At 50.1% G+C, this 26,092-nt stretch overlaps 1 protein-coding gene across 1 annotated transcript in view; it reads right to left on the reverse strand.

The window, feature by feature from the left end:
* The window catches only part of macrod2 (mono-ADP ribosylhydrolase 2), a gene marked incomplete in the record, with an annotated part of 416,799 nt that overhangs the window by 289,191 nt on the left and 101,516 nt on the right, over window positions 1-26,092 (reverse strand). Inside the window, 1 exon segment of the mRNA XM_030378886.1 lies at window positions 9,441-9,470. Coding sequence (XP_030234746.1) covers window positions 9,441-9,470 — 30 coding nt within the window.

The following is a 26,092-nucleotide window of genomic DNA, read 5'->3' on the forward strand; positions in this document are numbered from 1 at the left end:
TCACTAACACACACACACACACGCAGTGAAGGAAGCTGCCAACAATTAAAAACACTTTAATGAGTCTGCTCCGTTTCACAGACATATGTAAATTGAACACAACAGAATGAGACGACGAGTATCACCCTCATCCCCCCCCCCCCCCCCCCCCCCCCCCCCGCACGGAGACACAAAAAAGGCAAAACTGTAAACTTAACCCTTTGCGGGAGGTAAATGGGCTCTGACACGGACTTTGGCAAGGCTTTGAGTGCGCTACGGTTTTAACAAGTGACCCAGAAAGACATTAGGGGGACGGGGGGGGGCGGGGGGGAATTGGGGAAGAGGTGGGGCAGCAGCGAACGCACGGGTGATGCATTGTGGGGGAGAACTGAATTGACATTTCCTTGCCTACTGTTTAGACCCCGCGGGGGTGGAAAATTCTAGAGGCATGCCGTCCTTTGTTGCCCCAAAAAAGGCACAGGGAATGTTAGAATGATCACAACATGTGGGACCCCTGTTTCCCAGTGAACAAGAGGAGACACACACACACACATTTAAATACACTGGATGTGTTCTGTACTCTGGAACGTCCAATGTTGGCGTAACAGCTCCCTTCACGCACCGCAAGACCCCTTTGATGTGTGACTGTGTGTATATATGTATATATGTTTATATATATATATATATATATATATAGACATAGACAGAGAGAGCACATGAGATAAAGCAATAGAGGGAGAGACAGGCGCATAGACAGAGAGAGTTAGAGAGAGCAAGATTAAGAGACAGACCAATAAATAGAGGGAGAGAGAGGGAGCCAGAGAGAGAGCAACAGAGCGTGTTAAAGGGAGAGAGAGAGAGCTAGAGAGAGATCATGATAGAGAGTGAAATAGAGAGAGAGCAAGCTAGACAGAGAGAATTTACAGAGAGATATTGAAAGAGAGAAAACTAGAGAGGGCGACTAAAAGAGAGAGACAGACAGAATGAGACAGAGAGAGAGCGACAGAGAGAGAGAGAGTGAAAGCTAGAGAGAGAAAAAGAGAACTAGGTAGAGAGAGAGTGCTAGAGAGATTGAAGGGAAAGAGAGAGAGCTAGAGAGAGTGCTAGAGAGAGAGAGTGCTAGAGAGAGAGAGTGCTAGAGAGAGAGGGCTAGAGAGAGAGAGAGAGAGAAAGTGCTAGAGAGAGAGAGAGAGAGAGAGAGAGAGAGAGAGAGAGAGAGAGAGAGAGAGAGAGAGAGAGAGAGAGAGAGAGAGAGAGAGAGAGAGAGAGAGAGAGAGAGAGAGAGAGAGAGAGAGAGCGCTAGAGAGAGAGAGCGCTAGAGAGAGTGCTAGAGAGAGATAAAGAGGGGGGAGGCTCCGGGGGTCATCCAGTGAGACAGAAGCAGCTGTAGTGGTTCCAGTAGCAGCAGCCCGGGGGTAGGAGAACCCAGAGCCGCACACTGTGTGTTCATTATCCATTCGGCAGCACCCATGATGCTTAAATCTATGTTTGCTAGCGTATCTGATCAAGTGGCTGGCTCTACGTCCAACGCCCTTGATGTGCATTCAAGGACAAAGTCTAAAGTGAAAACATGCAATTCATGAAGAGATTTGGCAGCAAGACCTGCATGTAAAAGAGGAAGGCGTCAATAATCGTTCGGTCAATGTTTTTCTTGCCCTGATTCAAGTAGGAAATCCTCAGAGATAATTCTGTTAATATATACGATGGCCGATCCTGCGGTGTGTGTGTGTGTGTGTGTGTGTGTGTGTGTGTGTGTGTGTGTGTGTGTGTGTGTGTGTGTGTGTGTGTGTGTGTGTGTGTGTGTGTGTGTGTGTGTCTGTGTGTGTGAGGCATATGTTCTACATGCTAGTAAAACATGACACCACGGGACGCTTTGATGGATGTCCGTCTGCCGCCGTACGCTCACCGATGCATCATGGGAGATCTGCGATGGGTTCACGCGAGCGTCGCTATCCGAGCGATTTGGCGTCGAGCTCAAAGCCTGTTGTGACACACACAGACGCCATCGCCGTGCCCTCACAGAGTTGACAGAACGCGTGTGTGCGCGCGCGTGTGTGTACGCATGCGTGTGTGTGTGTGTGTGCGTGTACGCATGTGCGTGTGTGTGTGTGTGTGTGTGTGTGTGTGTGTGTGTGTGTGTGTGTGTGTGTGTGTGTGTGTGTGTGTGTGTGTGCGCTCGTGCTAGTGTGTGCTGCTCTAGAAAGAAGGGCCTGCTCGCCTGAGATCAAACCCCGCCATCGACCGGCTAATGACACAGCAGCCGCGGGCAGCGACCTGATTTAAACATGGGGACAGTGATGAATGATTCATAGGCCTGGCGAGAGAGGGACACATGACAGCAATGTGCCCCCCCCTGTGTTTCTCTCCCTCTAAAATACCACACACACACGCTGCTTTTCCTTTGACGTAGGCGGATGACGTACCTAGCAGGTCTCGCTCACGTTAGCCCACCTTGCGCCAGCCCCGCCTTCCTCCACCCCTGTGCCCTCCTTGGCCCCGCCCCCTCCTTATCCAACAAGTTTGGCTCCGCCCACAATCCTCCACTCGACCGACCAACTCGGCTCCTCCCCTTCCCTGGTTTGACCCCGCCCCCCACCCCCTCCTCCTCCCCTGCCCCGCCCCTCACTCCGTCCTTCCTCTTCTACTCCCGTCTCATTGACTCCTCGAACCGTTCGCCCTTCACCGGCCGCTCCGGCACGACGCAGCGCTAATCTAAATGTGGGGGCTCACCGCTACGAGCCTAAAACGAATGAGCCAATCATTCCACATCAATTAGTCCATCCATCATCTGTGATTGGTGGAGGAAGAGGAGGAGGTGGAGCGGGGGTTGGATATTTTGTGCATGTGCGTGTGTGTGTGTGTGTGTTTGTGTGTGTGCGTGCCTGCATGCACATGTGTGTCTGTGTGTGTGTGTGTGTGTGTGTGTGTGTGTGTGTGTGTGTGTGTGTGTGTGTGTGTGTGTGTGTGTGTGTGTGTGTGTGTGTGTGTGTGTGTGTGTGTGTGTGTGTGCATACGTGCATGCACATGTGTGTGTTCTGTGTGTGTGTGTCTGACAGAGAGGGGGATCACTCAGGCTGCTCCATAGTGTGTGTAGCAGCGAGAACGAGATGGCGTCAAAGTGAGCTTTGACACTTTGAAAAAGTAAAGTCCCTCATTATTATTAGAGGCATCACAGACGCACGCTGCGGCGGTGACCTTGTCCACAACTCAGCTCTCCACAACGTCCTCCAAGACATGGGGCCGTGGCGGACGCTTCAGTCTGCGCCGCCCCTCTGAGGATTAAAGGCCTTCGCCACGGCTTGCATTTCATGCTTTATTTCCTACAATACCATTCGAGGCATCTCCATGCATCACCATACCCTGAATATCCCTCGATTGAGTAATAGCAGCACTTTCTCTCATCTGAGAATGTCAGGCGACGCCTGGATTTAGACGCGAACGCTAATCGTGCCGCGAACGCTGACAAACTACTGTCAGAGATCGAAAGAGCTGACCACAGCTTGATGAGTTAAAGGGGAGGGGCTTGCTAAGCGTGCATTGGGGTATACAGCTGAAAACAAATAGTGCACTCCTGATCATCCCTGGTAGGAGGGATCCCCCACCCTGCGTTCCTTCTCAAGATTTCTTCCTTGCTAATTAAGTTTTTTTTTTTGCTAATTAAGGGGGTATTTATGACATTTATGGCTAGGGTCAGGGGGTAGTCATAAATATATGGCCTGGTAAGCCCTTTGAGGCTGTACCTGTGATTAAGGGCTGTACAAATACAAATAAATTGAATACATGTGTCTAATGAATTCCTATGGTAGTTCAGTATGAGACTGTAGTAGAAGACCCATGCTTATGGGGCTTTTGGTGGCAGGAACCTCAGAATGGCCCCGTGCAGCACTGCTTCCACTGCATAATTGAAGACACATATGTGCAACGCAGGCCTTCAAACACTGTTCATTAAAAATACATTAGCCACATTACTTTTCGTGTTTCCCATGACCAGGCAATTCATTTATATTTTTATAAGTTTGGCCAGTCACTTTTTATTTAACAGCCATAAACCGCAAGTTAATGTAGGTTTGCGTTGGTCAACTCAAATTCAATGTAATGAAAAGAGCGAATGACAGAAACGACCAAAGGCATTATTAGTCCATAAATAAAGAAATAAATAAATGCAAAGATATACTGTATATATGGATTCATAAATACAGCTGAGCTCAGCCCAGAGAAGAGGAGGACGATGAAAAGACGAGTGGAGGAAGGCGAGAGGATGAAGAGAGGACGGAGGAGGAAGAGGACGAGGAGAGGCAAGCGCAGGAGAGAAGGGGAGGGGTGGATGGGAGGAGGACAAGGAGGAAGAGGAGCGAGGGGAGGGCGACGATGAAGAGGACGGCTGTCTCATCAATGGAGTCCTTTCAAACGCTCTCAAATCAACCTCGAAAAAGATTTGCAACATAAAAGGCGAAGAAAACGCAAGACAGTGGTCCAGAGAGAGAGAGGGGAATCTGCGGGTGACTCTTTCACGGGAAGACAACGACAGTCTTCCCGCCCCCCCCCCCCCCCCCCCCCCCCCATCCTCCTTGGACCACACGGACTGGAGCGGAACCCGCCGATTTCACTCATCATTTTCCACTGCTATTAAGGCAACAGCCCACTGCTGTTGGCTCATATCTCAAATGAGTTATGCTAATGGCGGCTTCTGCCATCTGTGAATGGCACGCCATCAGTGGAGGCCCGGACGCACCTTTGAGTTATGAGCGTAGTAAGTCAACTCCAGACCTATTCATCACCTGGAGGGGTGGGAGGAGGGGGGCGGGGTTGGTGGGGGGGTTGGGGTTTTGCTGATGCTGATTTGGGGACACTGACAGGAACATAAGGGATCTCGCAGCGGCGCTGACACTGCATCGCCTTATCTCGGGGGCCGTGGTCCTCGTATTTCCCACAATGCACCGCGCGCTGGCATGCCACCGCAATCTCTTTCATAAACAAGGCGGGGGCAGGGCTTTGGCGGAGGGTCATGGATCACGCGGAGGTGAGGGGGAAAGTGAAACAGAGCACTTTGCATGACAAATGGTCTTTGGCGATAAGCAGGGGGAAACACTTAGGATTCCTGATAAAGGATTATCGGGACCGCTTTAAACCGCCACGCGTTCAACATTCCCTGCCCTGTCTGGAAAATATGCCAACACATGCCAAACTAAATTAAAAGCCTTTTTTGTCTCTTTTTTGGTGTCATTAAAGCTTTTTTGCCCCTGTGATCCACGCACAGAGAAAATGTTTTATAATTCTTAAGCTTTGGTAATTTCCCCTCATGAGAACACATTCTCAAACTACTGTCTTTCCGATTCATAGTTATAAAAGTACCACACACACAAACACACACACAAACACACACACGTCGGCAAGGTATGTGTGTGGAATAATTGCCTCAAGCGATCTATTAAAAAAAACTCCCCTTCTGTATATATATATAATGTGTTCCCACTTGACTTCACTGTTTAGGCAACCCGGCAACACAGGCAGCAGCCTAGACGAGCCTATTAGGGGAGCAATGCACAACGCTGCGTGTGGGTTCCCATCGCCCCAGCCACGGGCCCCAGCTTGCCCTCTGTGAATTAGCGGGCTGGTAGCGTATGCACACACCGTCCCCAACCACCAGCATAGACGGTAGCTCTGAGTCACCTCTTCCGTTTGACTCGAAGGTAGGAACAAGATGTTTGACCCTAGGAGGAGCAATTTGTTTGGGTGGTCACTGAAGCTAAAGTCGGCCTGCTAAATGCCCAAACTGCGGCGGTTAGCATGCTAATGGGCCGATTCTCCCTGGATGGAGGCAGTGCATCAAAGTCTGGCTGAAGGGGGGGAGGGTTCCCTGTCTCCATGCTCTCTCTCTCTGGGAACACAAAGTATCAGGACGCGACTTACGTCTGGGGCCAGGGACAGACAGGCAAGCGATGGATAGCTGCAGCTGCCACAGAGATAGGAGGCAGTTTGCGACTATGTATAGAGGTTAGAGGGAGAGAGGTGGCAGGGGTTGAGACGAAGAGAGACGCTTAACATTTACATTAATGCCTGCACTTCCGAGTGCGAAGGCATGCTGTGACGCACACACACACACACACACACACACACAATCCCGCCCCCACACACACACACCCACCACAGGATGGCCACAACCACTTCATAATTATGTGTATTCACAGAGGCCTCGTTGAGAGAGGTGTATTCATCAAGGCCCTTTGTGATTGGCCCACAGTGTCCTTGTGGGCTCCAGCAGGGGCCTGTCGATGACAGGGGCTATTCCGCCTAAGCCCGCTGTGTGTACACAACAGACAACACACCAGTCAGGGAAGGCAGCAGGCTGTTTGGGATGAGCTCCACTTGGACGTGAAGCAAATTAGATTGGCCTTCCAGGAGGGCCAAATTACGGTGCACAATATGGCTGTCGAGTTCCGTCCTTACTCTTATTGCCTAAACACATTGTTGTGATTGTGTGATCCGCTTGGAAAACTTTCTTTCAGTGCAGAACAGGGCACACTGGGAGTGTGTGTGTGTGTGTGTGTGTGTGTGTGTGTGTGTGTGTGTGTGTGTGTGTGTGTGTGTGTGTGTGTGTGTGTGTGTGTGCGTGCGTGCGTGCGTGTGTGTGTGTTTGCTCACACACGCAGACACACAAACAAACAAACACATATATAACTTATTCTCTGTTTCCTACACTTCCACAGGGCACAAAAGCTCCACCCCCAGCCAGACTAATGACTTGCAGTACGCTACATCGGGAGGTGGAACTTCAATCCTCAAGATATCCCCCCCCGAACTAGAAAGCTCTACTTTCAAGTCAAAAAAACAAATTGAGAAAATACACCTGGGGCTGCTGCTAGGGGCATGTGGTGGTGGAGGTGGTGGAGACGGAGGTGGTGGTGGTGGTGGTGGAGGTGCTAGTGGTGGAGGTTCTGGTGGCAACACTTTGGAAACAGCCCGTGTGAGGGGAACAGAGAGCCTGGCGAGGTGCCCACCTCCAGCGCCGTGAAGACGCTGGAAAAGAGAGCATGGCTCAGGTGTGTGAGGCCGGCATGATGGATGGCGCTGCCGGCGGAGCTGCCCTCCTTCGGCGGGCCCTGCCGGGACAGCTGTGCGATAAGGGAGAGGGGCCCGGTCCGAGATGCAGATCTCCCCTTCTCCACATCCATCCCTGCCGCCACCACCACCACCACCACCACCACCACCTAGGCAGGCAGCACGTCCTCCCACGCCCGCCGACGGGAGATAGGCTGAGGTCGGGGAGGAGGCAGGGGCGGGCGCAGCGACGGCAGCTTGAGCAGCCACCTTCCAGGGGTGATAAGGACGCCAGACAGATGGAGAGGCCCGATGGCCACTTGCGGGCCGATTAAAGGGACAGTTTGGCCCCTGTTGTTCCGATTTTCGGGGGAGGGGGGGTCTGCAGGGTGATTCAGTGCGAGTTCCGTGAGCTCTATCAGGAGAGGGTGGCAGCTCAGGGGGTATGTGTATGAATACACTACGACCGGGAGTCACCGTTATTGGAAAACAATGTACGTCGGGCGGTGGGGTGGAGACGAGGCTGCTTACCGCAGCCCGAGTCGAGGGAAAAAAACTGTTTTCTATATTGAATTTGCAGCATGTTGATTTGAATGATAGTTATAAAGGCAGAGGCGTCACGATATTGAAAAATAATGCACGCCCATGGATTGTTATTGACCAATCAGAATCAAGTATTTAACAATGTGCGGTATGAATATATTTAGTGTGTTTGTTTGTGTCACCTTGTGTGTGTGTGTGTGTGTGTGTGTGTGTGTGTGTGTGTGTGTGTGTGTATGTGCGCGTCGGCGTCTGTGTGTGTGCATGTGTATCCCCAGCATGCTGTAATCATCAATTGGGGTGGGGCGCTTTCAGACAGCTGTAAGAAAGGCAATTTAACACAAAATAACAATCATGAAAACATAATGGCTGCGAAAATTGCTTCTTGTGTTTCTGTGTGTGCGGCAAATCAACAATAAGAGGGCGAGCGGACGCTGAGAGACGCCACTCAGGCGAGGGGGCGAGGGGGGGACAGCGCGGCGACGTTATATACATCACGACGACATCACGGGCAGGTACTCTGCGCTGAGGGGCTCCAGGCAACTCGCACACTCGCCGGCGCACGATACCGTCCCCTGACCTCAATCAGACAGGTTCCATGGGGGCCTGTGATTAGTGCTTGGAGGGCCTCTCCATGTCAGCGATAAGCATCTCGACGCCTCGCTGACATTCCAGCCCTCTTCGACGGTAAGGCCGCCCGTAGCGTAGCTCAACGGCCACTTTGGCGAGCATGATTGGATTTGAATAGCGCTGGAGGGGGGGGGGAGGGGGGACAACTTGTGTGTAGACGCTCTAGAGTCTCTTTGTAGTGGGCTCTTTGTTACACTTGGTTCACAACAGGGTTTTTTAATGTTTCGTACCTGTTTGGTTTCCAACTGAATAAATGAGTGTAATGAATGTCCTCGGAGGTGTTGCAACATAAATAAATAATTCAAGACAGGAAGGAAAGAAGGAAAATAAATCCATTCTGATCATGGTATAAATGCATGATCGTTTATTTTGATGCAACGAAAAAGAAGTAGAGAAAGAAATAGCGAAAGGAGGTAAGGGAAATGTTGCGGTATAAATGCATAATCATTAACATTGCAAGAAATGGCAACTGAAATCAAAGCTAATAGCCAAAAGTAATCATTTTGAAGCAGATATTTACATAGAATACATTATTAATGTGTTCTATTTTCGTGGATACTCGTTTTTCTTCTGAAAAATGCATTGCAAAGTTTTTCTCTGCACATTCAAACCAATACCGACTGGAAAGATGTGGTTAACCATGACATAATTTGCCCATCTCATCATCAACTATACATGAACGTATGTGCACACACATGCCCACTCCCACGACCCCACACACACACACACGTACACACACAGACACACCCAACCACACACCCACACTCCCACACACACGCTGGAGTCTGAAACGAGAGCACCCCACCACTAAAGTGGACTTCCGCTGTTCTGCAGAATGATTACTTCAACCCTGTCCCTGTGAGAGACAGATTCCGGAGCCGGGGCATTCTAGCAGGGGTTCCCCTGGCCATTAGGCCTGCGCCGCGGTCGGCTGCCTCAGGTTTACCCCAGACACTTTGATAATAACGCTCCCTGGCAGACCGGCAAAGTAATGACCATATCTTGGAACGGCGCACAATGCAAGGTCGCGACGAGGCAATCGCCGTCCGTGAAGGCCCCACCGTCCGTGTCCCATTTAAGCGATGACGATGGGTAAGGGGGGAGGGAAAACGGTAGTGGTCGTTTACCCATAATGCAACGCAGGTCCACCATTGGACAACATGTGATGATGTGTGTGTTTTATAGCTTTAATGCTGTTGGAATGAACACGTTATTGCGTTATTATCCAGGAATAGAAAGTAGAATCCACTCACCACCTCCCCCTCCGAGTAGACTGGAGTTGGCTGAAAATAAAAGGAAAAATACACGTTAGATTGTTATGTACAAATACAGAATGATGGGAGAAAAGAAACAAAGAATATGCAGTCAGGGGAAAGAATAAATATATACACTCAGAAAGTCCCAATTAATAGATAACCAGGGAAAACTAATTGCAGCGTGTGTGTGTGTGTGTGTGTGTGTGTGTGTGTGTGTGTGTGTGTGTGTGTGTGTGTGTGTGTGTGTGTGTGTGTGTGTGTGTGTGTGTGTGTGTGTGTTTCCTCATGACATTTTCTGTAGCACTGTGGTGTTTGTCAGAAGTCGCAAGTTTAATGCATACGCATTCTAAATGACTGACTATCTGTGGGTTGAGTTCAGGGGCGACATTTTGAAGTGAATGTTTCTAATTTAATTGGAAGTAGTTATGGCGGAGTTAGTAATTCCTGCGTCAGTTATTCTGACCTGGCAGTTCTCTGTCTTGGCAGTGGCTCAGTGTAAAACAGGCGGCCCATTAAAAACAATTAAAGTGTCGTTGAGTCTTAGACACTCGCAAGCACACAAAATATGTAGCAGATAAAACCCAGCGCCTCATCCCAGGCCCAGACGAAGCGTGCCGCATTATAAAACGGCATGCAGCCCGAATGGGAGATTGAGGCGAGGGCATTAAATAACGATGTTCCGAAGTCACCAAAGGCAAAGTCACCTGCGTGACAAATAGGATCTTTTATTTTTCTTAAAGCAAAAAAAAATAAAACTAGAACAGGACGTACTGTTTTTATCTGCAGCGGGCTGTAGGGGACAATTAAGTCTGACAAACCCAGAGATTATAGCCTGAATTTGCTTCATCCTTTCAACTCGTGCTCCTTTACTATTTATTCTTTTCACCACCACCACGTGGAATCTATTTGGAGTTCCACGTGGAGCACGGAAAAAAACGCAGGGATTATCATCAAGAGCCGAGTCGAAAACGACGTCAGTTCGAGACCCGACTGCTTCGGAAGACGCAGCGAGAGAGGCTTAGAGGGCGTTCACATACGTCCTGTTGTTCGGAACACTTTCAGACGGGTTTGAAGACAGTCGACGCAATCGATGGAGGAAGGGGGGAGAGAGCCGCACGGTGCCTTTAATGATGTTTCAACGCCACCGACCACGGCGTTATCAGCCAACGCTATTCATCCACACTTGATTCCCGGGAGGACGCCAAATCAGGGCCGAAGGAGACCCAGTGTGTGTGTGTGGCTCTGTGTGTGTGTGTGTGTGTGTGTGTGTGTGTGTGTGTGTGTGTGTGTGTGTGTGTGTGTGTGTGTGTGTGTGTGTGTGTGTGTGTGTGTGTGTGTGTTTGTGTAAGTGTGTGTAAGTGCACATGCGTGTGTCTGTGGTGCGTATCTACAGTCGTTTGTGCATGTGTGTGTGTGTGTGTGCGCGTGCCTGCGTACATGCGTCTGTGCGCCTTTGCATAGGTCTTCACATGTGCGCGAGCCATGCCAACAATTATTCAACGTGTGGTTAAAAAAAAAGTACGCAAAAAAAAAAAAAAAAAAGTGCCAATTAGGTAGATGCCTCATTCCTTCTGATTCGAGTTTTCAGAAGTAGCTTCACGAGGCGGCCACTTCCTTCCGTCTCATCCCTGGCCCCATTAGCCCCGCCGCAGCCACTCTGTTGTCACGGAACGGCACGCACGAGAGTGGGCGCCCGCCGCCACACAAGGGGACGCCGCTTCAACGGCGGAATGTCGCGTTTCATCGAGGGCTTTTAACGCGCGTGGCGGGCCCCGGCACGTGCAGACAAAGGGGCCCCGGCACAAACAAGAGTGCTCACTTCACCGGCGTGTTTACAATAGCACCTTTCCAGGTTTTTCCTGGGGATGAATGAGTTGTTTGCGCTTTTCAAGCCGCGGTTTGCTCAGCGTTTGCAATCTGTCAGCCATCTCCGTCGGCGGCGGTGCAGGCAGGGCACAGGGAAAAAGACAACGCGAGCAGCCCTGGAAGAGTCTGCTATCTCTGGGTCGTGAGACGCGGTGCTCATTATTTTTAAAAGTGAATAAATGTAGCAAAACGGAAAAGCACACTCTCCTGCAAACACCCAAAAAAAGCACACTGCTCTTTTTCTGTTTCAATAAACGAGCCGCTGACAACACCACGTTTGAAAGCGAAGCCTGCTCTCGCGCTCGCTGTGAGACTAGAGAGTCTGCCACGGGGGCTGTGTGGAGGGGCAGGGCTCATTGTGGTGACTCAACCAGCTGCAACCTCCAAGGTGGGGCAGCGGCGTTGAGGCGGCCTCCACTACCCGCGCTGGAGGCTCGGCGAGCGGCCTCCCGCTTTCCCTCCGTCGCCGCGCCACTGGAAGGCGCTGGGGTTTAATTATCTGGCACTCTGTAGATACCTGAGGGGGCCGCGTCATTAGCCCCCCACCTAATCAGGTGTGGGCGAGGCGCAGGCTAATCAGCTTGACGCCCGGCCTTTGTGTGGGGAGTAAGGAGGGCATGTGTGTGTGTGTGTGTGTGTGTGTGTGTGTGTGTGTGTGTGTGTGTGTGTGTGTGTGCTCTAACCATGTGACCACGTCATGCTGGAGGGTTGGAGGGTTGGAGGGGGGAGTGTTATCAGCAGTTGCCTCAGCGGTGGTTTTTGATGTGTGCGTGTCAGTGTGTGCGCGTCAGTCGGAGTGCGGTTGTCAATGTGTCAGTGTGTGTGTGTGCGTCAGTCGGAGTGCGGTTGTCAATGTGTCAGTGGGTCTGAGAGAGTATTGCCGACGTGCTCTCTAATCCTTCTACCGCCTCCGTCACCACCGCCACCTCCATCACCACCTCCACCACAAAAAGCTTCAGAGGCACCTCCTTCACACATGGCGCTGCGTCTTGACGTGTGTGCGCTTGGAAACCGTCTCTGTGCGTTGAAGTCATTGAAGTCGTATTAGCGGGGAATGCTTTAAGAGCGGAGAGAGTCTCCTCAGAGCTGTTTTGCGTGCCTTCACCGTCCCTTTCCCCCCCCCACCACCGCCGCCCGCCCAACCCCTCGAGCACTTGCTTGCTCGATGATTTCATGATATCTCTGAGAGCGTTCATCCTTCATCACGTTATCGTCGGGGGTGCAACGCAGCGACGCTGCGGCTTGCGTGGCGCGGAATATCATTTACCTCCGGAGTCGCTAAAACCCAGCCTCCAGAAACCCCACACCGGGGTAGACGTTACCGTCTCTCCGTGGATGGTGCGCACACACACACACAGACACACACACACACACACACACACACACACACACACACACACACACACACACACACACACACACACACACACACACACACACACTATCTCCCAAAGCAAGCAGGAAGAGACAAACTAGAGAGGAAACGCACCATCCAACATCCAATCTCTAGCAGCATTAGTCTGGTGGCACGCTTACAGTTCACGCGCCGGGACTTGCCTGCAAAGCACTTTAATTATCTCGGGGAAAAGAATTAAAACAGGAATCCATATTTGACCACATCCACACTGTAATGCATATTTTATATGGTGTTGTATTAATTATAAAGTAGCTCTTCCCACTGTTTGCGTGCGCCCCGGGCGGCGTACGGCTGTGTTGTAATGGATCAACACGTTCTCGGCCCGTCGTAGAGTCGTTAGACCGCAATTAGTGTTATCGGAGCATCGCTGCCTTTTCTTCCACAGGGGCTCGAGTGCTCGCGCTTACGGGTAGACTTTTCAAAATGTCTGATTAGCACCATTTTTTTTTGGGGGGGGATCTTTGTCAACTACGAGACGCCGGAAGAGAGAGTGATAAAAGACATCCTGGAACACGGCGTGCTGCCAGCCACCCCTCAGGGAGCCATTTTGCTTGTTTTACTATATATATTTTATATTCTTTCAAGGGCAAAACAATCACATCAGCCGCAACAAAACACCTCAGGAATCCCGTGCCGTAGCGGCGCTTATTTATTTATTTACTTTTATTCCTTTACACACCATTTTTTATTTTATTGTCATATATTTTGCACAGTTTTTTTATAGATATATCTGATGCTGCAGTAAAAAAAGACAAGGCAAGGCGGCGGCCAGCCGGACGGACGTTGGCTCCACGCAGACGGTGACTTTGGGCTGCGGAGGACTGCCTCTGCCAGCCGTCCCAGAGGTAACCACAAAGCAGGTCGTAAATCTCGGCGGAAGCGGTCCCCTGGCCGCCTGCAGGGAGAGCTGGCAGGTCATTAGCAAGCGTTGAGCCACACCGTTTGGCTGCTCCGTCTCACACATGCCCGCACTGTCGCTGTGGGGAGGAACACCCACTTCCTGTCTGCCCTTTCAACTCCGCCCGCACCCCCCTCCCCACCCATCCACCCACCCACACCTCCGCCCGCCCCGGGTTTACCTCACACACGCCCGCAGACAATACACGCCATGAGGTGGAGAACCTCGCCGTGGGTTTTACCGCCGCCAGCGGATATCGATAATGGAGGCAGGGGCAGGTCGTTGGTAGCGGATTAGCATACCGCTACGGCTGGGCCGGACCCAGACGTAAACACCGAGTTGGAAATGATTTATCCCCTCTCTCTATCTCCGTCTCCTCTCTCTCGCTTCCGTCGCTCTCTCTCCCTCAGCTCCTATGGTATATATGCAAAACGTGAACATGAAGATGCTCTATTGTGGTAGACTGTATATGTGTGTGTGTGTGTGTGTGTGTGTGTGTGTGTGTGTGTGTGTGTGTGTGTGTGTGTGTGTGTGTGTGTGTGTGTGTGTGTGTGTGTGCATCTGTCTGTGTGTATATGGTGTTATGTGCTATGGGGGTTGGTGAGATGGTTGAGGGAGGGAAGTGGAGTCGGGAGGTGTGTGTGTGGGGGTGGGGGGGGGGGGGAGCACTAGAGCGAATCCACACAACCCCGGAGAGGCGGCAGGGGGGGGGGGGGGACGACTGTCTACCTCCTGCTCTCACATGAGCGTGCCTGCACCCTTTTAATATGCGCCATTGGTGACACGCTCGCCCTAACCTCATCCACCTTTCACTGGGAGTCTCACTAAGCTCTGGTGTTAATAAAAGAGTATTGTCGGGACTGGTGGACTATGGAAAGGGGCACAGAGCGCACAATAAAAACCTCACGATAACAAGTGTTGAATGGTGGTCCGAGCTGCCCGCTCGGTTTTAAAATAGTTGCCATTTTTCAAAGTAACAAAGGCCGGGACTGCTACAACATAAGGGCAGTGGTCGAGGGGGAAATCTTAGGGCACTTTAGTTGTGTTCCCGAGTAAATATATCACGGTCAAATTAATCGTGATAGCGACAGTCTGCACTTGGATAGCGAGTTCGATAGCTGCTCCAGCTACTTTAGATCAGCAAATTTCATTACTGCCGTACACTGCTGCTTTTAAAACATCAGCTCGCCGGCGTTCAGTAAGGTGGGTTCAGATGGATGCCGGGGCCAAGCTAACTGCACAGGAAGTGAAGGCACACGGTAGGGCTACCGTTTAGAGACATTATACACTGTTGGAGTGGTTTTGATATGCCGGCACTTACTATATATCGACACACACAAACAGATACAGCTCTTATACATACAACAATATACACAATATATTTTCCCACCAATAGGTGTGACTAAAGTCTTAACTATTATTTTTTGCCAAATTCTGATATCTTACCTAACTCTACTCGCCTAACGCTGCTGATTCACTGTGCCTCATTGGCTAGACCCTAAGCCAATCAGGGTGCTTTTTATATTCCATTATCACTATCTCCCGAAGTCATCTATTTGCTGCTTTTTTATGCTAAATACAAGATGAACCTTAAAATAAGACTAAGGCAATTATGAGGCTAACAATATGTGGAATTTTTTTTGATGTTTGCTCGACAAGTAGGATTTGGTTTGAGTGTCCACAGGACAAACTGTGTGGAGTGAGACTGAGACTGATGAAGAGCCTCCTCTTCACACCTTCCTCTTCTTTGGCTCAACAATAAACCTTAATGTAACCCCCGGTTATGACTAAAGAGCGAGTGCATTATGGGTAATTACACACAAAACACACACGCACACGCACACACACGCACACGCACATACACTATAGTATACAGAATACTATGTGCATATAGATACGCGCGTAATCCCAGTGATAAATCAACCACCGGGGGGGGGGGGGGGGTTGGCGTTGGTGCCGCTCAGCGTCAAATCGATGCAATTCTCCTGCTTAACGGTAGCGACTTCACCGGCTGCGGAAAAACACACAGATAGAAGAAGCCCAACTTCAATAACTCAACGTTTATGGGGTACGAGGAGGGGAGGCAAGGAGGGGGGGGAGGGGGGCTGGTTGAGGGAAGCCAAGACCACACTGCTTCTTATTTGTGGACCATTAAAAATGCATGCGGCCCTCCCCTACACACGCTGGCCAGCCTGATAATTCTGTTTGGCGGGTCAGTACTTTATGGCCTCTTGTGTTCCACAGGGCCGGGGGGGGGGGGGGGGGGGGGCGGGCTGGTGGAGGGGGGTGGAGGGGGTGAGACTTCCCCAATGGCTACTCCACTCTGGTGTCAGCGTCATAACACACACTCCCCTGCTATCCCCCCCCCCCCCCCCTGCGAGTCTCCCACACTGTAAATCTCCAGGAGGTAGGACAGCAGAAACAGCCTCCCCTCCTCTCCCTCTCCCTCCCTCCCTCCCTCCCTCCCTCGCCTCTCTCCCCCCCTCCCCCCCCCCACTCTCTAGAAACTGCAACTTAAGGTCCAGAGGACATAAAACCCAGTCCCCAGAGGAGATCGCTATAGGTGCCGTGTGGATCCCTATATTTGTATTTCCATATGAGGCAAAAACAGGCAACAGCAACTCTGAAGTAGCTCCTACTCTTGGCTTCAAGCCAGGACGCCATTTAACGAGAGTCCGCAAAATGATGCTGAAAATGACTATTGATAACCGATTGGTGATCGGCCGATTATTTAGTCGATGGAGAAACACTTTCGCCCAAAGACACTTCCAGGGAAGGTACATACAGGTTGCATACAGATGAGTGATTAAGGTAGGGGTTATGAGCACATAATGGTAGGTCTTCTGCTCACAGGGGCTTACAAGTGGACTGGGGGCTGCAAACCCAGAACCTTTCCCCGGGGGGTCAAATCCCTCACAAGTCACTACAATATGTAAACGACTTAGTACATATTTGGTTTGCCTGGGCTCGGACCGGATCAGATCATCTATTAACGGCGTGTGGAGCCATGTCTACCACGCTATCAGCAAACAGATAGCGGAACGCCAACGACTCCTTGACCCCGACTTAACGTCCGGGAAAACATTGCATAGCAAACAATCTGAATACTTTCCCCTGGTGGAGACCACCCCCTTTATATGCAGCCAGCCATACGGCTTGCTGCCGTGATACACGTCGACACGTGGATAACGACACATGTCGGAGCAGCGGCGTGGATGAGACGAGCGGCGCTGATTAATTCCTATATGTATTAATATCGCGGAGGCCTGGTCGGGCCGAGTTAGAACGGGCCCGGGCGCGTCTGGATGTGTGAAGATGACAACGGAACAAGGGTGTCATAGTGATTAATCCCTTGTGCTCTGCAGGCCCTGTCACCTTCATAACAAAGCAACAATACCAGCCGCCACAGAGAGAGCCCCACACATCTATTGTTGTAATTACCTGACCTTCAAATCCACATTAATGAGCCAGCCCGATGAGGCCCCCCCACATACACACACTCGCCAACATACACACACTTGCACGCGTGGACGAACGCGCACACACACACACACACACACATCGAACACACAGACACCGAAACAGACACAGACACACACACACACACATGCGCGGGCGCGCGCTAGCACACACACTCGCACACCAAACACACACCGAACACACAAACACACACACACACATACACTCTCTCTTTCATCACTTGGCTTAGCTTATCTCTTCCAAGGTCACCTTCCAAAAATGCACTGTTCTCGCTCAGGAACTCACCGCCACCCCCCCTCCCCCCTCTCCCCCCCCCTCCCCCCCTCCCCTCATAAATATACATCTACCTGCATCTGGTCGACCCCGCCTAATTCTAGGACTGGGAGGGGGCTTAGAGAAATGACAAGACAATAATAGATAAATAAAGAAATAACTCAGGCTGTCACGGCCAATATGGGCCATGTAAATCTGTAGTTCCTCCAGCGGCGTTTTGCGCCGAGCGTTTGATGTGGGGGGACCGGTTTCTCACCATGTAGTTATTTAACGAATGTGTTCTAAACTTAAAGGGACAGCTTATTAACAAAAATCAAACACAAAGTGTCAAGGATACAAGAGCAGCAGCATAACGGTTGTTGTAGCAGGGTTCATTAGACCAAACTCTATCACCCCATTCCCCAAACTTTTTGCTTTCTTTATTATAATTTTTTATCACAAATGTGATGTGTTGTCATAAGCCGAAAAGTGTCCTTGTACCATAAAATACTCCATTGCTCTTATGAAAACACGCGAAGGAATAAAATAAAAAACAAGGTCCTATTTAAATGAAACGAGTGAAACTAATTAGCATCATGCAGTGGGGAAACAAAATTAAGGTCTGTCACATTTCCTGCCATTAGTACCCCAACACAACGAATCAACCACAACAGCCATCAAGACGCAAAACACTGTTATTCTAACAGACGAGTCCCTAAACGTGCTAAAAGAGCTGCCTTTAAATCTTTTTTCAACACCACCGCAACACTCAAACAGTCACCATCACCATCTGAAGAAAAGTCTGAAGATTATAGGTGAACCGCACTTCAAAAGAACGTCAGCCTGGCTCTCAGTGGGGTTTAAAGCCAGGAACTTTCCACTACTGTTGGTTTATTTGCTTGCATTTCAGATTCTATCGGCCCCAGCGTTAATGCAGGCCATGTCCTGCCGGTGGCGAGGCCTAGGGGGTGTGGCAATGGATGCCCTGCCTGGTACCTCAGGGCTGTCAAGGTCCCCTGCCCCAGAATAGTTAGGCGCCGGGCAGAGAGGCAGTCCCTCCCCAGACCCAATAATCACAAAACGGATTGGATTTTTCCACATGGAGGAGCATCACAGATGGAGTTGGAGCGGGGTATGGGTCTAAAATGTGACCGGGCCTCTCTCTTAAAGCATTAGCTTTAAAAAGTCCTCTGTAACAGTTTCAAAACATGACCGAGAGAGCGAGTCACAGACTACAAAGTGCACGGGTGCAAAGTGGAAGACCATTACATCCAAAGACAAATGCATTGTCTCTTCCTTTTTTTTTAACAACTAAATGCATTTGGACTTCTCTTACTTCCTCTGCTAAATGCACTTACACAGCACTTAAGAGGAGTCTATTCCCACCATGGTGTGTATTTAATCACGGCGGTGTTAGCATTAAGGTGATATGTGCTGAGATCCCTGGCTCCCGGCGTTCCCTACCCCCCGGTCCCGGGCCTATACCCTTAACAGACAGTCTCAGAATCCACACGGTGAAACACAATTAAAAAAAGGAGGGTGCCACCTGCAAGAATTCAGCCGGATACATCGCACAAGCCCACAAAGTAATCTCCGAAGTTATGCTCGTCGCTCTATCTTGGAGCGAATCTTTTGTCACCGAAGCCTCCGGGAGGAGAGACCCGGGAAACGTGTGGAAAACCAAAGCCAGACGCCTACCGCTTCTGTGGAAGAGGGGAGAGGCGGAATCGACGGAGTCGCAGTAACAGCGTGCTGCTGCTGGAGAGAAGCGCTGCCGCGTTAACCCTAGGGTATTTCAAACATGATATTAAACACTAGAGAGAACCATTAGCAGCAGTCGTGGGGGCCTTCCAATAACACATCGCTGCACCGGGGGCAGAGAGGAAAACGCCATCAAATAAGACGTCGAAAAGTCTCAAGGAAAATGTTTTTCCAAGTCTAGGAAATGAAAATGTTTTGCCCAGTCTAGACCGCTCGATATGCAAGTGTACACAACGAGGGTTTGGATGCACAACAACGACAGGCAGACACAGCTCAGTTAAAGAGCTTACTTCATAAATAATCATACACCTGCATTAATATTAACATTGTTTGTAATCGCTTGGATCCTAATGCAATGTCTTCCCTTTGAAAGAGTTCGTCATTACGTCAACTTTGAAGTGGAGACAAACAGATTTTTGCACCTCAAAGACCCCCTTCCCCTAACTGCACGCCGCACGTTTACCATAATAGCCCAAAGTGGAGTGTGCGTGCATGCACAGGCTCCGTCTCCTTTAAACATGTCTATTAGTGTTGCACAAGGATGTGTGTATTCATTAACATACATTTCAAAAGGAATTCACTCAAGGCTGTGGTCTGATACATTTAACACAGAACGGCATGGAAATGCATTACGAAACTAAACATTGAACAACCCCGGGCACGTTTTCAGCTTTACTCGCTCTCTAGCGTCCTTGTGTTTGTGTTTGCCTGTTCAAGGTTCCCCCATTCTACCTTGATGATACAGTAGAAGATGGGAGTCGATGTGAGCAGTGTGCTCAAGCTACAATAGGAGCGCCATTCCACAGCAGCAGCAGCAGATGTGATGTTCTGAGCCATTGAGCAACATCACTGCTATAGTGTCAGCGTACTACCCGACATTTACTTCAGCTCAAACAAGCATGTGTTTTCTTAGTGACTCAATCTGTGCATTCATGCAGATGCATAAGAGGACAAACATTTTTTTTTTTTGTCATATTCTGCTCTGTATTTTACATTGTGTTTATTCCTGTGTTGGAAGGTGTTCAAAAAAGGGTAAAAATGTGCTGCATCAACAAAACAGCAGCGAATTCTGCTCGCAGACATCGCGTTGGCAGTCCACTTTCGAAAGTGGTTGAATAGCAGAAAGCTTTCCATAGTGTTTACATTTCAGTGAGATCCTCCCAAGTCCCTCTACCCAATCGCGCCGATGTGATTACCCCCACGTCTTGCTTCGGGAGTAATTTGTTTACGTCAATTTAATTGTTGCGAGCCGTCACACTGTTTCACATCAGGTGTGTAACGATAAAGCGGTGCTGTGTGAGGCCCTCAATCAGCTTGTTGTTTCTCATTGTACACATCCTACGACTATCTCACCTCGCTCAATTATTCCATCAGAAGGATCCCCCCCGTGAACGAGGAGTGTGATGGCGAAAACAGCCTGCGTGTTACCAAAGCGTTTAAAAAATGTGTAAGCCGGAGTAAACATCTAAAACAGAAAAATAAATCAAGCAAACCCAAATTTGGGGACGGACATGTGTGGCGGTGTATCAACGTGATCGATAGCAAGAGCTACTGAGGGGAGAGCTAGCCTAGGGCGTGGATCACCTAAAGCAGTGATTGTGGAAACAAACTCACTTTGTTAATTCCGGATCCTGCATCGCGGCTTGATGTAGCATATGTAACAGGCTAGCATCTAAGCACGTCGTTTCAGCACACAGCCTCGCGCTGGCATTACTAGGATATACTCGTCGTTTGTTTAGATAGAAAGTCTGAAAAGGTTCAAGACAACAAAGAGCTTTTCCCACTGATGTGTAGATGAAAAGGAGGTCTACCACAAAGAAATAACACATAGGGCCAGCCGTGAAGGAAATAAGAGCGCCCATCAAAGCCCAGTTTTAACAATGACGCCGTTTCTTTATCAAACCTCTGTCAGGATTACGTTTTGAGGGAACAAGGAGTTATCGCCCTTGAAATCAGAACTTTGCTTCCAGCTCAATGAGGAGGAAGGAGGGAGGATAAGACGTGATGGTTTCCTTCACTTCGGTTTTTCCAAAACGACCGCCATTCGAGCAGCAAAACGTCCAGAAAGTAGCTCTATAGCCCGGAAGTCAGTCTGGAGTTCTCAAGGTCCCTACTCTTGCAATTTCAATGAGCTTTGGACCGCATAGTGTTTTGATGTTTGGCAAGTAACTGTGTTAAAAGGGCTCCACAAATCAAAAGGGACTGGACTATAGGAATGGCCGTCTCTCTCTGTCCCTGTATTTCTGTACACCTCTCACTCTGGCCAAAGCAGCGTAATAACAACCGGAAGGCAGGTCATTTTTTTAATATAGAGGAAAATAAATGAGTACACATTAGCGCAGTCCGATGCCCTTGTTGGGCCATTTCCTGTCGACATCACGCTAAAGTGTTCCCATGGTTACTGGGTGTGGAGTTTTCGGTAAGTAAGTCCCTGTCTACCCTACACATTAGGCTAATTGAGACATCTGGCAGGATGAGAGGAGGCCATTAGTATGTGCTGAAAAGACAGCAGATATGGAGAGAGGATGGAGACAACAAACAGGAAGGACAGTGGTGGAATGAAAGGAGACCATTTTTTGTGTTTAATACTTCTATACTATACTACTTTACTACTATATAAGTAATAAAAATCTGAAAGCATCTGTCCCTAGTCTTCGCAATACTATGAATTTCTAGAGAGTCAATGGAAGTTAGTAAATTCCTCCAACAAACAGGGTCAAAGGGCAAGCACACTGGCTATGGCAACCCGTACAAAGCCATCACATAACGCCGTCCTAAACACCCCTTTCAATACCCGGGCGCCTTTCAGAAGCCTTCCACTCTTAGACGTATCTTTCTTACCGGGACGAGAGCGGCACCTTGTAATAACCTCGTATCCCAAGGACACGTCATTTGAAATGCATTGGCTTCCTCCCTGTGGCGACGTCTCCTTTCCCCCGCAGAATTAACCTCTGTTGGCCTCTCCTGTCACTAGCCGACCGGGGGAGTAGGAGCTCGGACAGGTCGCTGTTACCGACGCAAAAAACACAACACCACACAAGACATAAGACGATGACAACATCAGACAAAAAACAACATCCATTTCCTCCACATGTTGTGTTATATTCTTTGTCAATGAAGATCTGAGGAATCTTTGTGGGGAGCCATAAGAGGAAAAGGGAAGGTCAGGATGACCGCTAATAGCGGATGTTTGCTCTCCACACGGCGAGGTAACGTCTTAATGCGGTCTTGTCAAAGGAGTGGAGGTGATATGTGAACACACTCAAGTCGCAGATGGCTCAATGCATATGGGATGTGATTAAACTGTAATTGAATCGGGACGTAGAGATGGATTCAGGGGCTAAACGGCATAGACAGCAGGGACAGTGGTAGTCTAGGGTTAATAGCTAGTCGGTATCAGTCGGTCCAGGTGCATCATGGGATGCCTGCCACAGCCTTGTAAAATGTCAACAAAAATGTCAAATGTTTATTTGAGAGTAGATCAAAAGCTTACGCAAAGGATTTTGATTACTAAACATAGATTTCTCTGTCTACATTCAAACTTAATTGATTTGCTGTCTTGAACAGCACGACAGAAAAAAAAAATGGACTCCTGAGATTGAGAAAATGCAAGACTACAGATCCTCTCAATCCTTTTAATTAAATGCTGAGAGCGGGAGATCTATTCAGAGCATAATAACAATCCTCTCCACGCTAAATTCAGATTTGGCATCAGATTAGGCTCTTTGAGCTTTTTGCCCTGAATACACCCAGAGAATGTGACACAGTGTGGATTAAGGCAGCGCCCCAACGCAGCACAGAAACTTTGTGAGAATCTGTGGAAGTTATAATTACCGAGCAGTCGACAGTAAAAGCAAAAGCTCTTCTCTCCTGGTGCTCTCACCACATTCATCATTTATGAGGCCGGACTGCAGTTCTGCTCTCAAAAGTGTTTAATTGGTTTATCTCTCGCTCTTGCTACAACCCCACTAAACCACCCGCACCACGTACGTGCACAGAAACATGGCCGCCGGTCAGAACCTCAGCAAGCCAGTAACAAAGCGAGTTGGACAACGTTTGGCAAAATAATATTTTGTAGGAAAGCTTTCTGGATAAGTGCCTGCGTGAGCCTTGCACTTTGGATATGGGCCTCTTAAAAACACGCTGATAAGCGTTGGTTATTTAGCTGCTCAATGCCTCCTCACGCCCTGGTGTTAACCATGTTAGACCGCATTCTCCTGCTCCATATTTCAGAGCAAGGGCAGATACATCTTGATCGTGACATCAGCGGCTGCCAGCTTGACTTATTAAATAAACTCGGTGTGGCAAAATAAGCATTATTGCTGCTGCGGGCGCTGGCAGTTAAATCATATTTACGAATGTGCCAAAAAGGAAAGCGACTGTCTCTTCTTGGACGCCCGTGCCGGTGGATGCGCTTTAAACGCTCGCTTCCCATCTGTGCCGCAATCAATTCGGAGGCTATCGGTAGTAGGAGTGAGAGCCTGTCGACGGCACCGACTCCGACTGTAGACCCGCGAGCCAAACCTGCACGGATCCACACCCCCCCCCAACACCCCTCCACCCCACGCCTCCACAGATCCTGTGCGATACAGTTGATAAACACAAGGCTTTAGCAGTGTAGCAGATTAGATCAGTGGTTAGCCCTGCCACCGCCACATCACACAGTAAGAGCCTTGTGTTCGGCCTGACTCGGCAGTTCTGTAGAGGGATAGACACATGAGAGAGGGGGCGGTAAACGAAAAGATGGAAAGACGAGGAAAGAATGCAGAAGTAGGGGAGGGCAAGGGGGATGGGGTGGGGGGGGATGGGGTTGACAGCGAGTCAAGTAGATCCAGACCGCAGACAGCAGAGGCGGAAACTCAAGAGCAATGCAAGCAGTGCCGGATTAACCTCCACACTTAAGTGAAATGGATCGGCCGAAATTCATTGGCCTTCTGGGCAGTGTTTCCCTCCACTGGTAGAGCGGTAGTTAGCTGGGGCCGGCTAGTGCACGTACCTCTCTGTCGTAAAGGTCTGGCCCGGGCACCTCCTGCACTAATGGGATCAGGTGTCCCTGCTATTTCTATTTCTTTCTTTATTTGTTTCCGATGGAGGAAGTGGCTCGCTGTAAACTCGGCTCTGATGAACCCTGCTCAGAACGGCCGACCTGTGATGCAATTTAAGGTCATAAACGCATCGTCTTCTTGGCAGTCTTCCCGCAGTCTCCTCGGAGCAACTGCGGCACGGACTGAGCTGCGTCGTAGAACAACCTGGCCGCCCCCCCTTGGCCCTCACAACCCCCCCCCCCACCCCCGCGCCCCCGCGCCTGGCCCCCGCTCCCAGACCGAAAGAGGCACTGCATTCATTCCTCAATTTGGGCCTAATTAAGTTTGAATCGAGTGGCAGCCTCGTGTCAATCAGGGCGGCCACTCAGATTGCAGATCCGTAATCTCCAGCGGCGGCGGCGGTATGCCTCTGGGGGGATGTTCAACTCAGATATAAATAAAGGGATTGTCTCCTGAAAATATACGATATGTCACTGTTGGCCGGGCTCCAGGGTTGGGTTACGGCCGTACAGTCTAGACTGGACGGGGGGGGGGGGGGCCGCATGGTGCAGTAAAAGAGAAGGAGAAACACTTAAAGGAGAGGGGCAGTCAGTAAACATGAGGGGGTTGGGGGGGGGGGAGGGGGGGGTGCTGCATTTGTTTTCTCTAAATTGTTTAAATACTTGAACAACAAAACGACGTTGGCCTTGTGTTTGTTTGAGTCACGCAGGCACACATCCAGAACAAAAGACACAAAGACCCAAACAAACACACACATAAACACACAAACACACATTACATAGACACACAGCAGATGAAACAAACACAATGAAGGAGGCAAACAGGCGGCGAGTAAACGCTGCATTCTAAAGGGCCCTCTCTGCGGGGCCCCCCCGCCATTGAGGCCGTCCAGCTTGGGGCCGATCCTCCGGGCGGGAGGCTGATTACGGCGGTAGGACGATGCTGCCTGGATGCTAAGCGCACAGCCCAGAGATACGCACCGCAGAAGCCGCGCAGGGCCCCCCGGGTCGGTGATACGACCCCGCACGGACTGGTGTCCCCCTCCTCCACTAATGTAATCGATGATCTCTCTCCGTTTCCCAATTAAAAGAAGAAACGGCCCCCGGAACAGCTGTAAAGGCAAGCACTTACCGCCGTTAATGTCACAACTCTCCTTTAAAGAGCAGCATCTGCCGAGGCCCCGGAACAGGTTGGGTGCATCCGCGCCGGGGAACAGGGGGCCCATGCACCGCTGCCCATCTGGGCTTTATGGGCGCGCCGGTGCCGGAGCCCCGTCCCCCCCGAGCGACCGGCGCCGTCCCCCCACGTCCCCCCACGTCCCCCCCGTCCCAGCGCTCTATTCAAGGTAACCTAACAGCTCCAAAAGGTGTCTTTAACGGGGGGCGGGGGGGGGGTTTAACGCCCGCATCACAGGCAGAGGCTAAGTTCTTTGTATTTTAACGACGTCGACTCATTACGTCGGTGACTGTGAGCGGGAATAACCAATGACTCCCTACTATTAACTACCGCATGTAGACGTGTGCACGGACGCAGGCCGCACCAGGCCTGATCTAATAACGCGTCGGGCTGATCCGATTTGCTGTTGGCCTGAACTCAGCACTGCAGTGTTATAAGCAGAAGGTCTGGAGGTCCCGTGGAAACACACCGCGGCTGCTGCTCCCTCTGCTGCGGGAGCACAGGAAGGAGAGGGGCAGGCCGCCAGGAAATGGGCTGCCTCGTAAGGAAAACAGTGATTTATTTAGGATGAACAAGGAAGGATGTTCACTTTTGACAATGTGATCAGAAGGAGGCCAGACATCGGTCAGGCTCAGGGAAACACTTCTCTGCTTCTCTGCTTCTCCACTTCTCTACTTCTCGCTTGGCTCATCCATTTTTTGTTGCTGCTGCACGTCGGAGGGTTATTTGTTGGATACTTTGATATGTGTAGATA

The sequence above is a fragment of the Gadus morhua genome, chromosome 15, assembly GCF_902167405.1.
Source record: "Gadus morhua chromosome 15, gadMor3.0, whole genome shotgun sequence".
NCBI classification, from domain to species: domain Eukaryota; kingdom Metazoa; phylum Chordata; class Actinopteri; order Gadiformes; family Gadidae; genus Gadus; species Gadus morhua.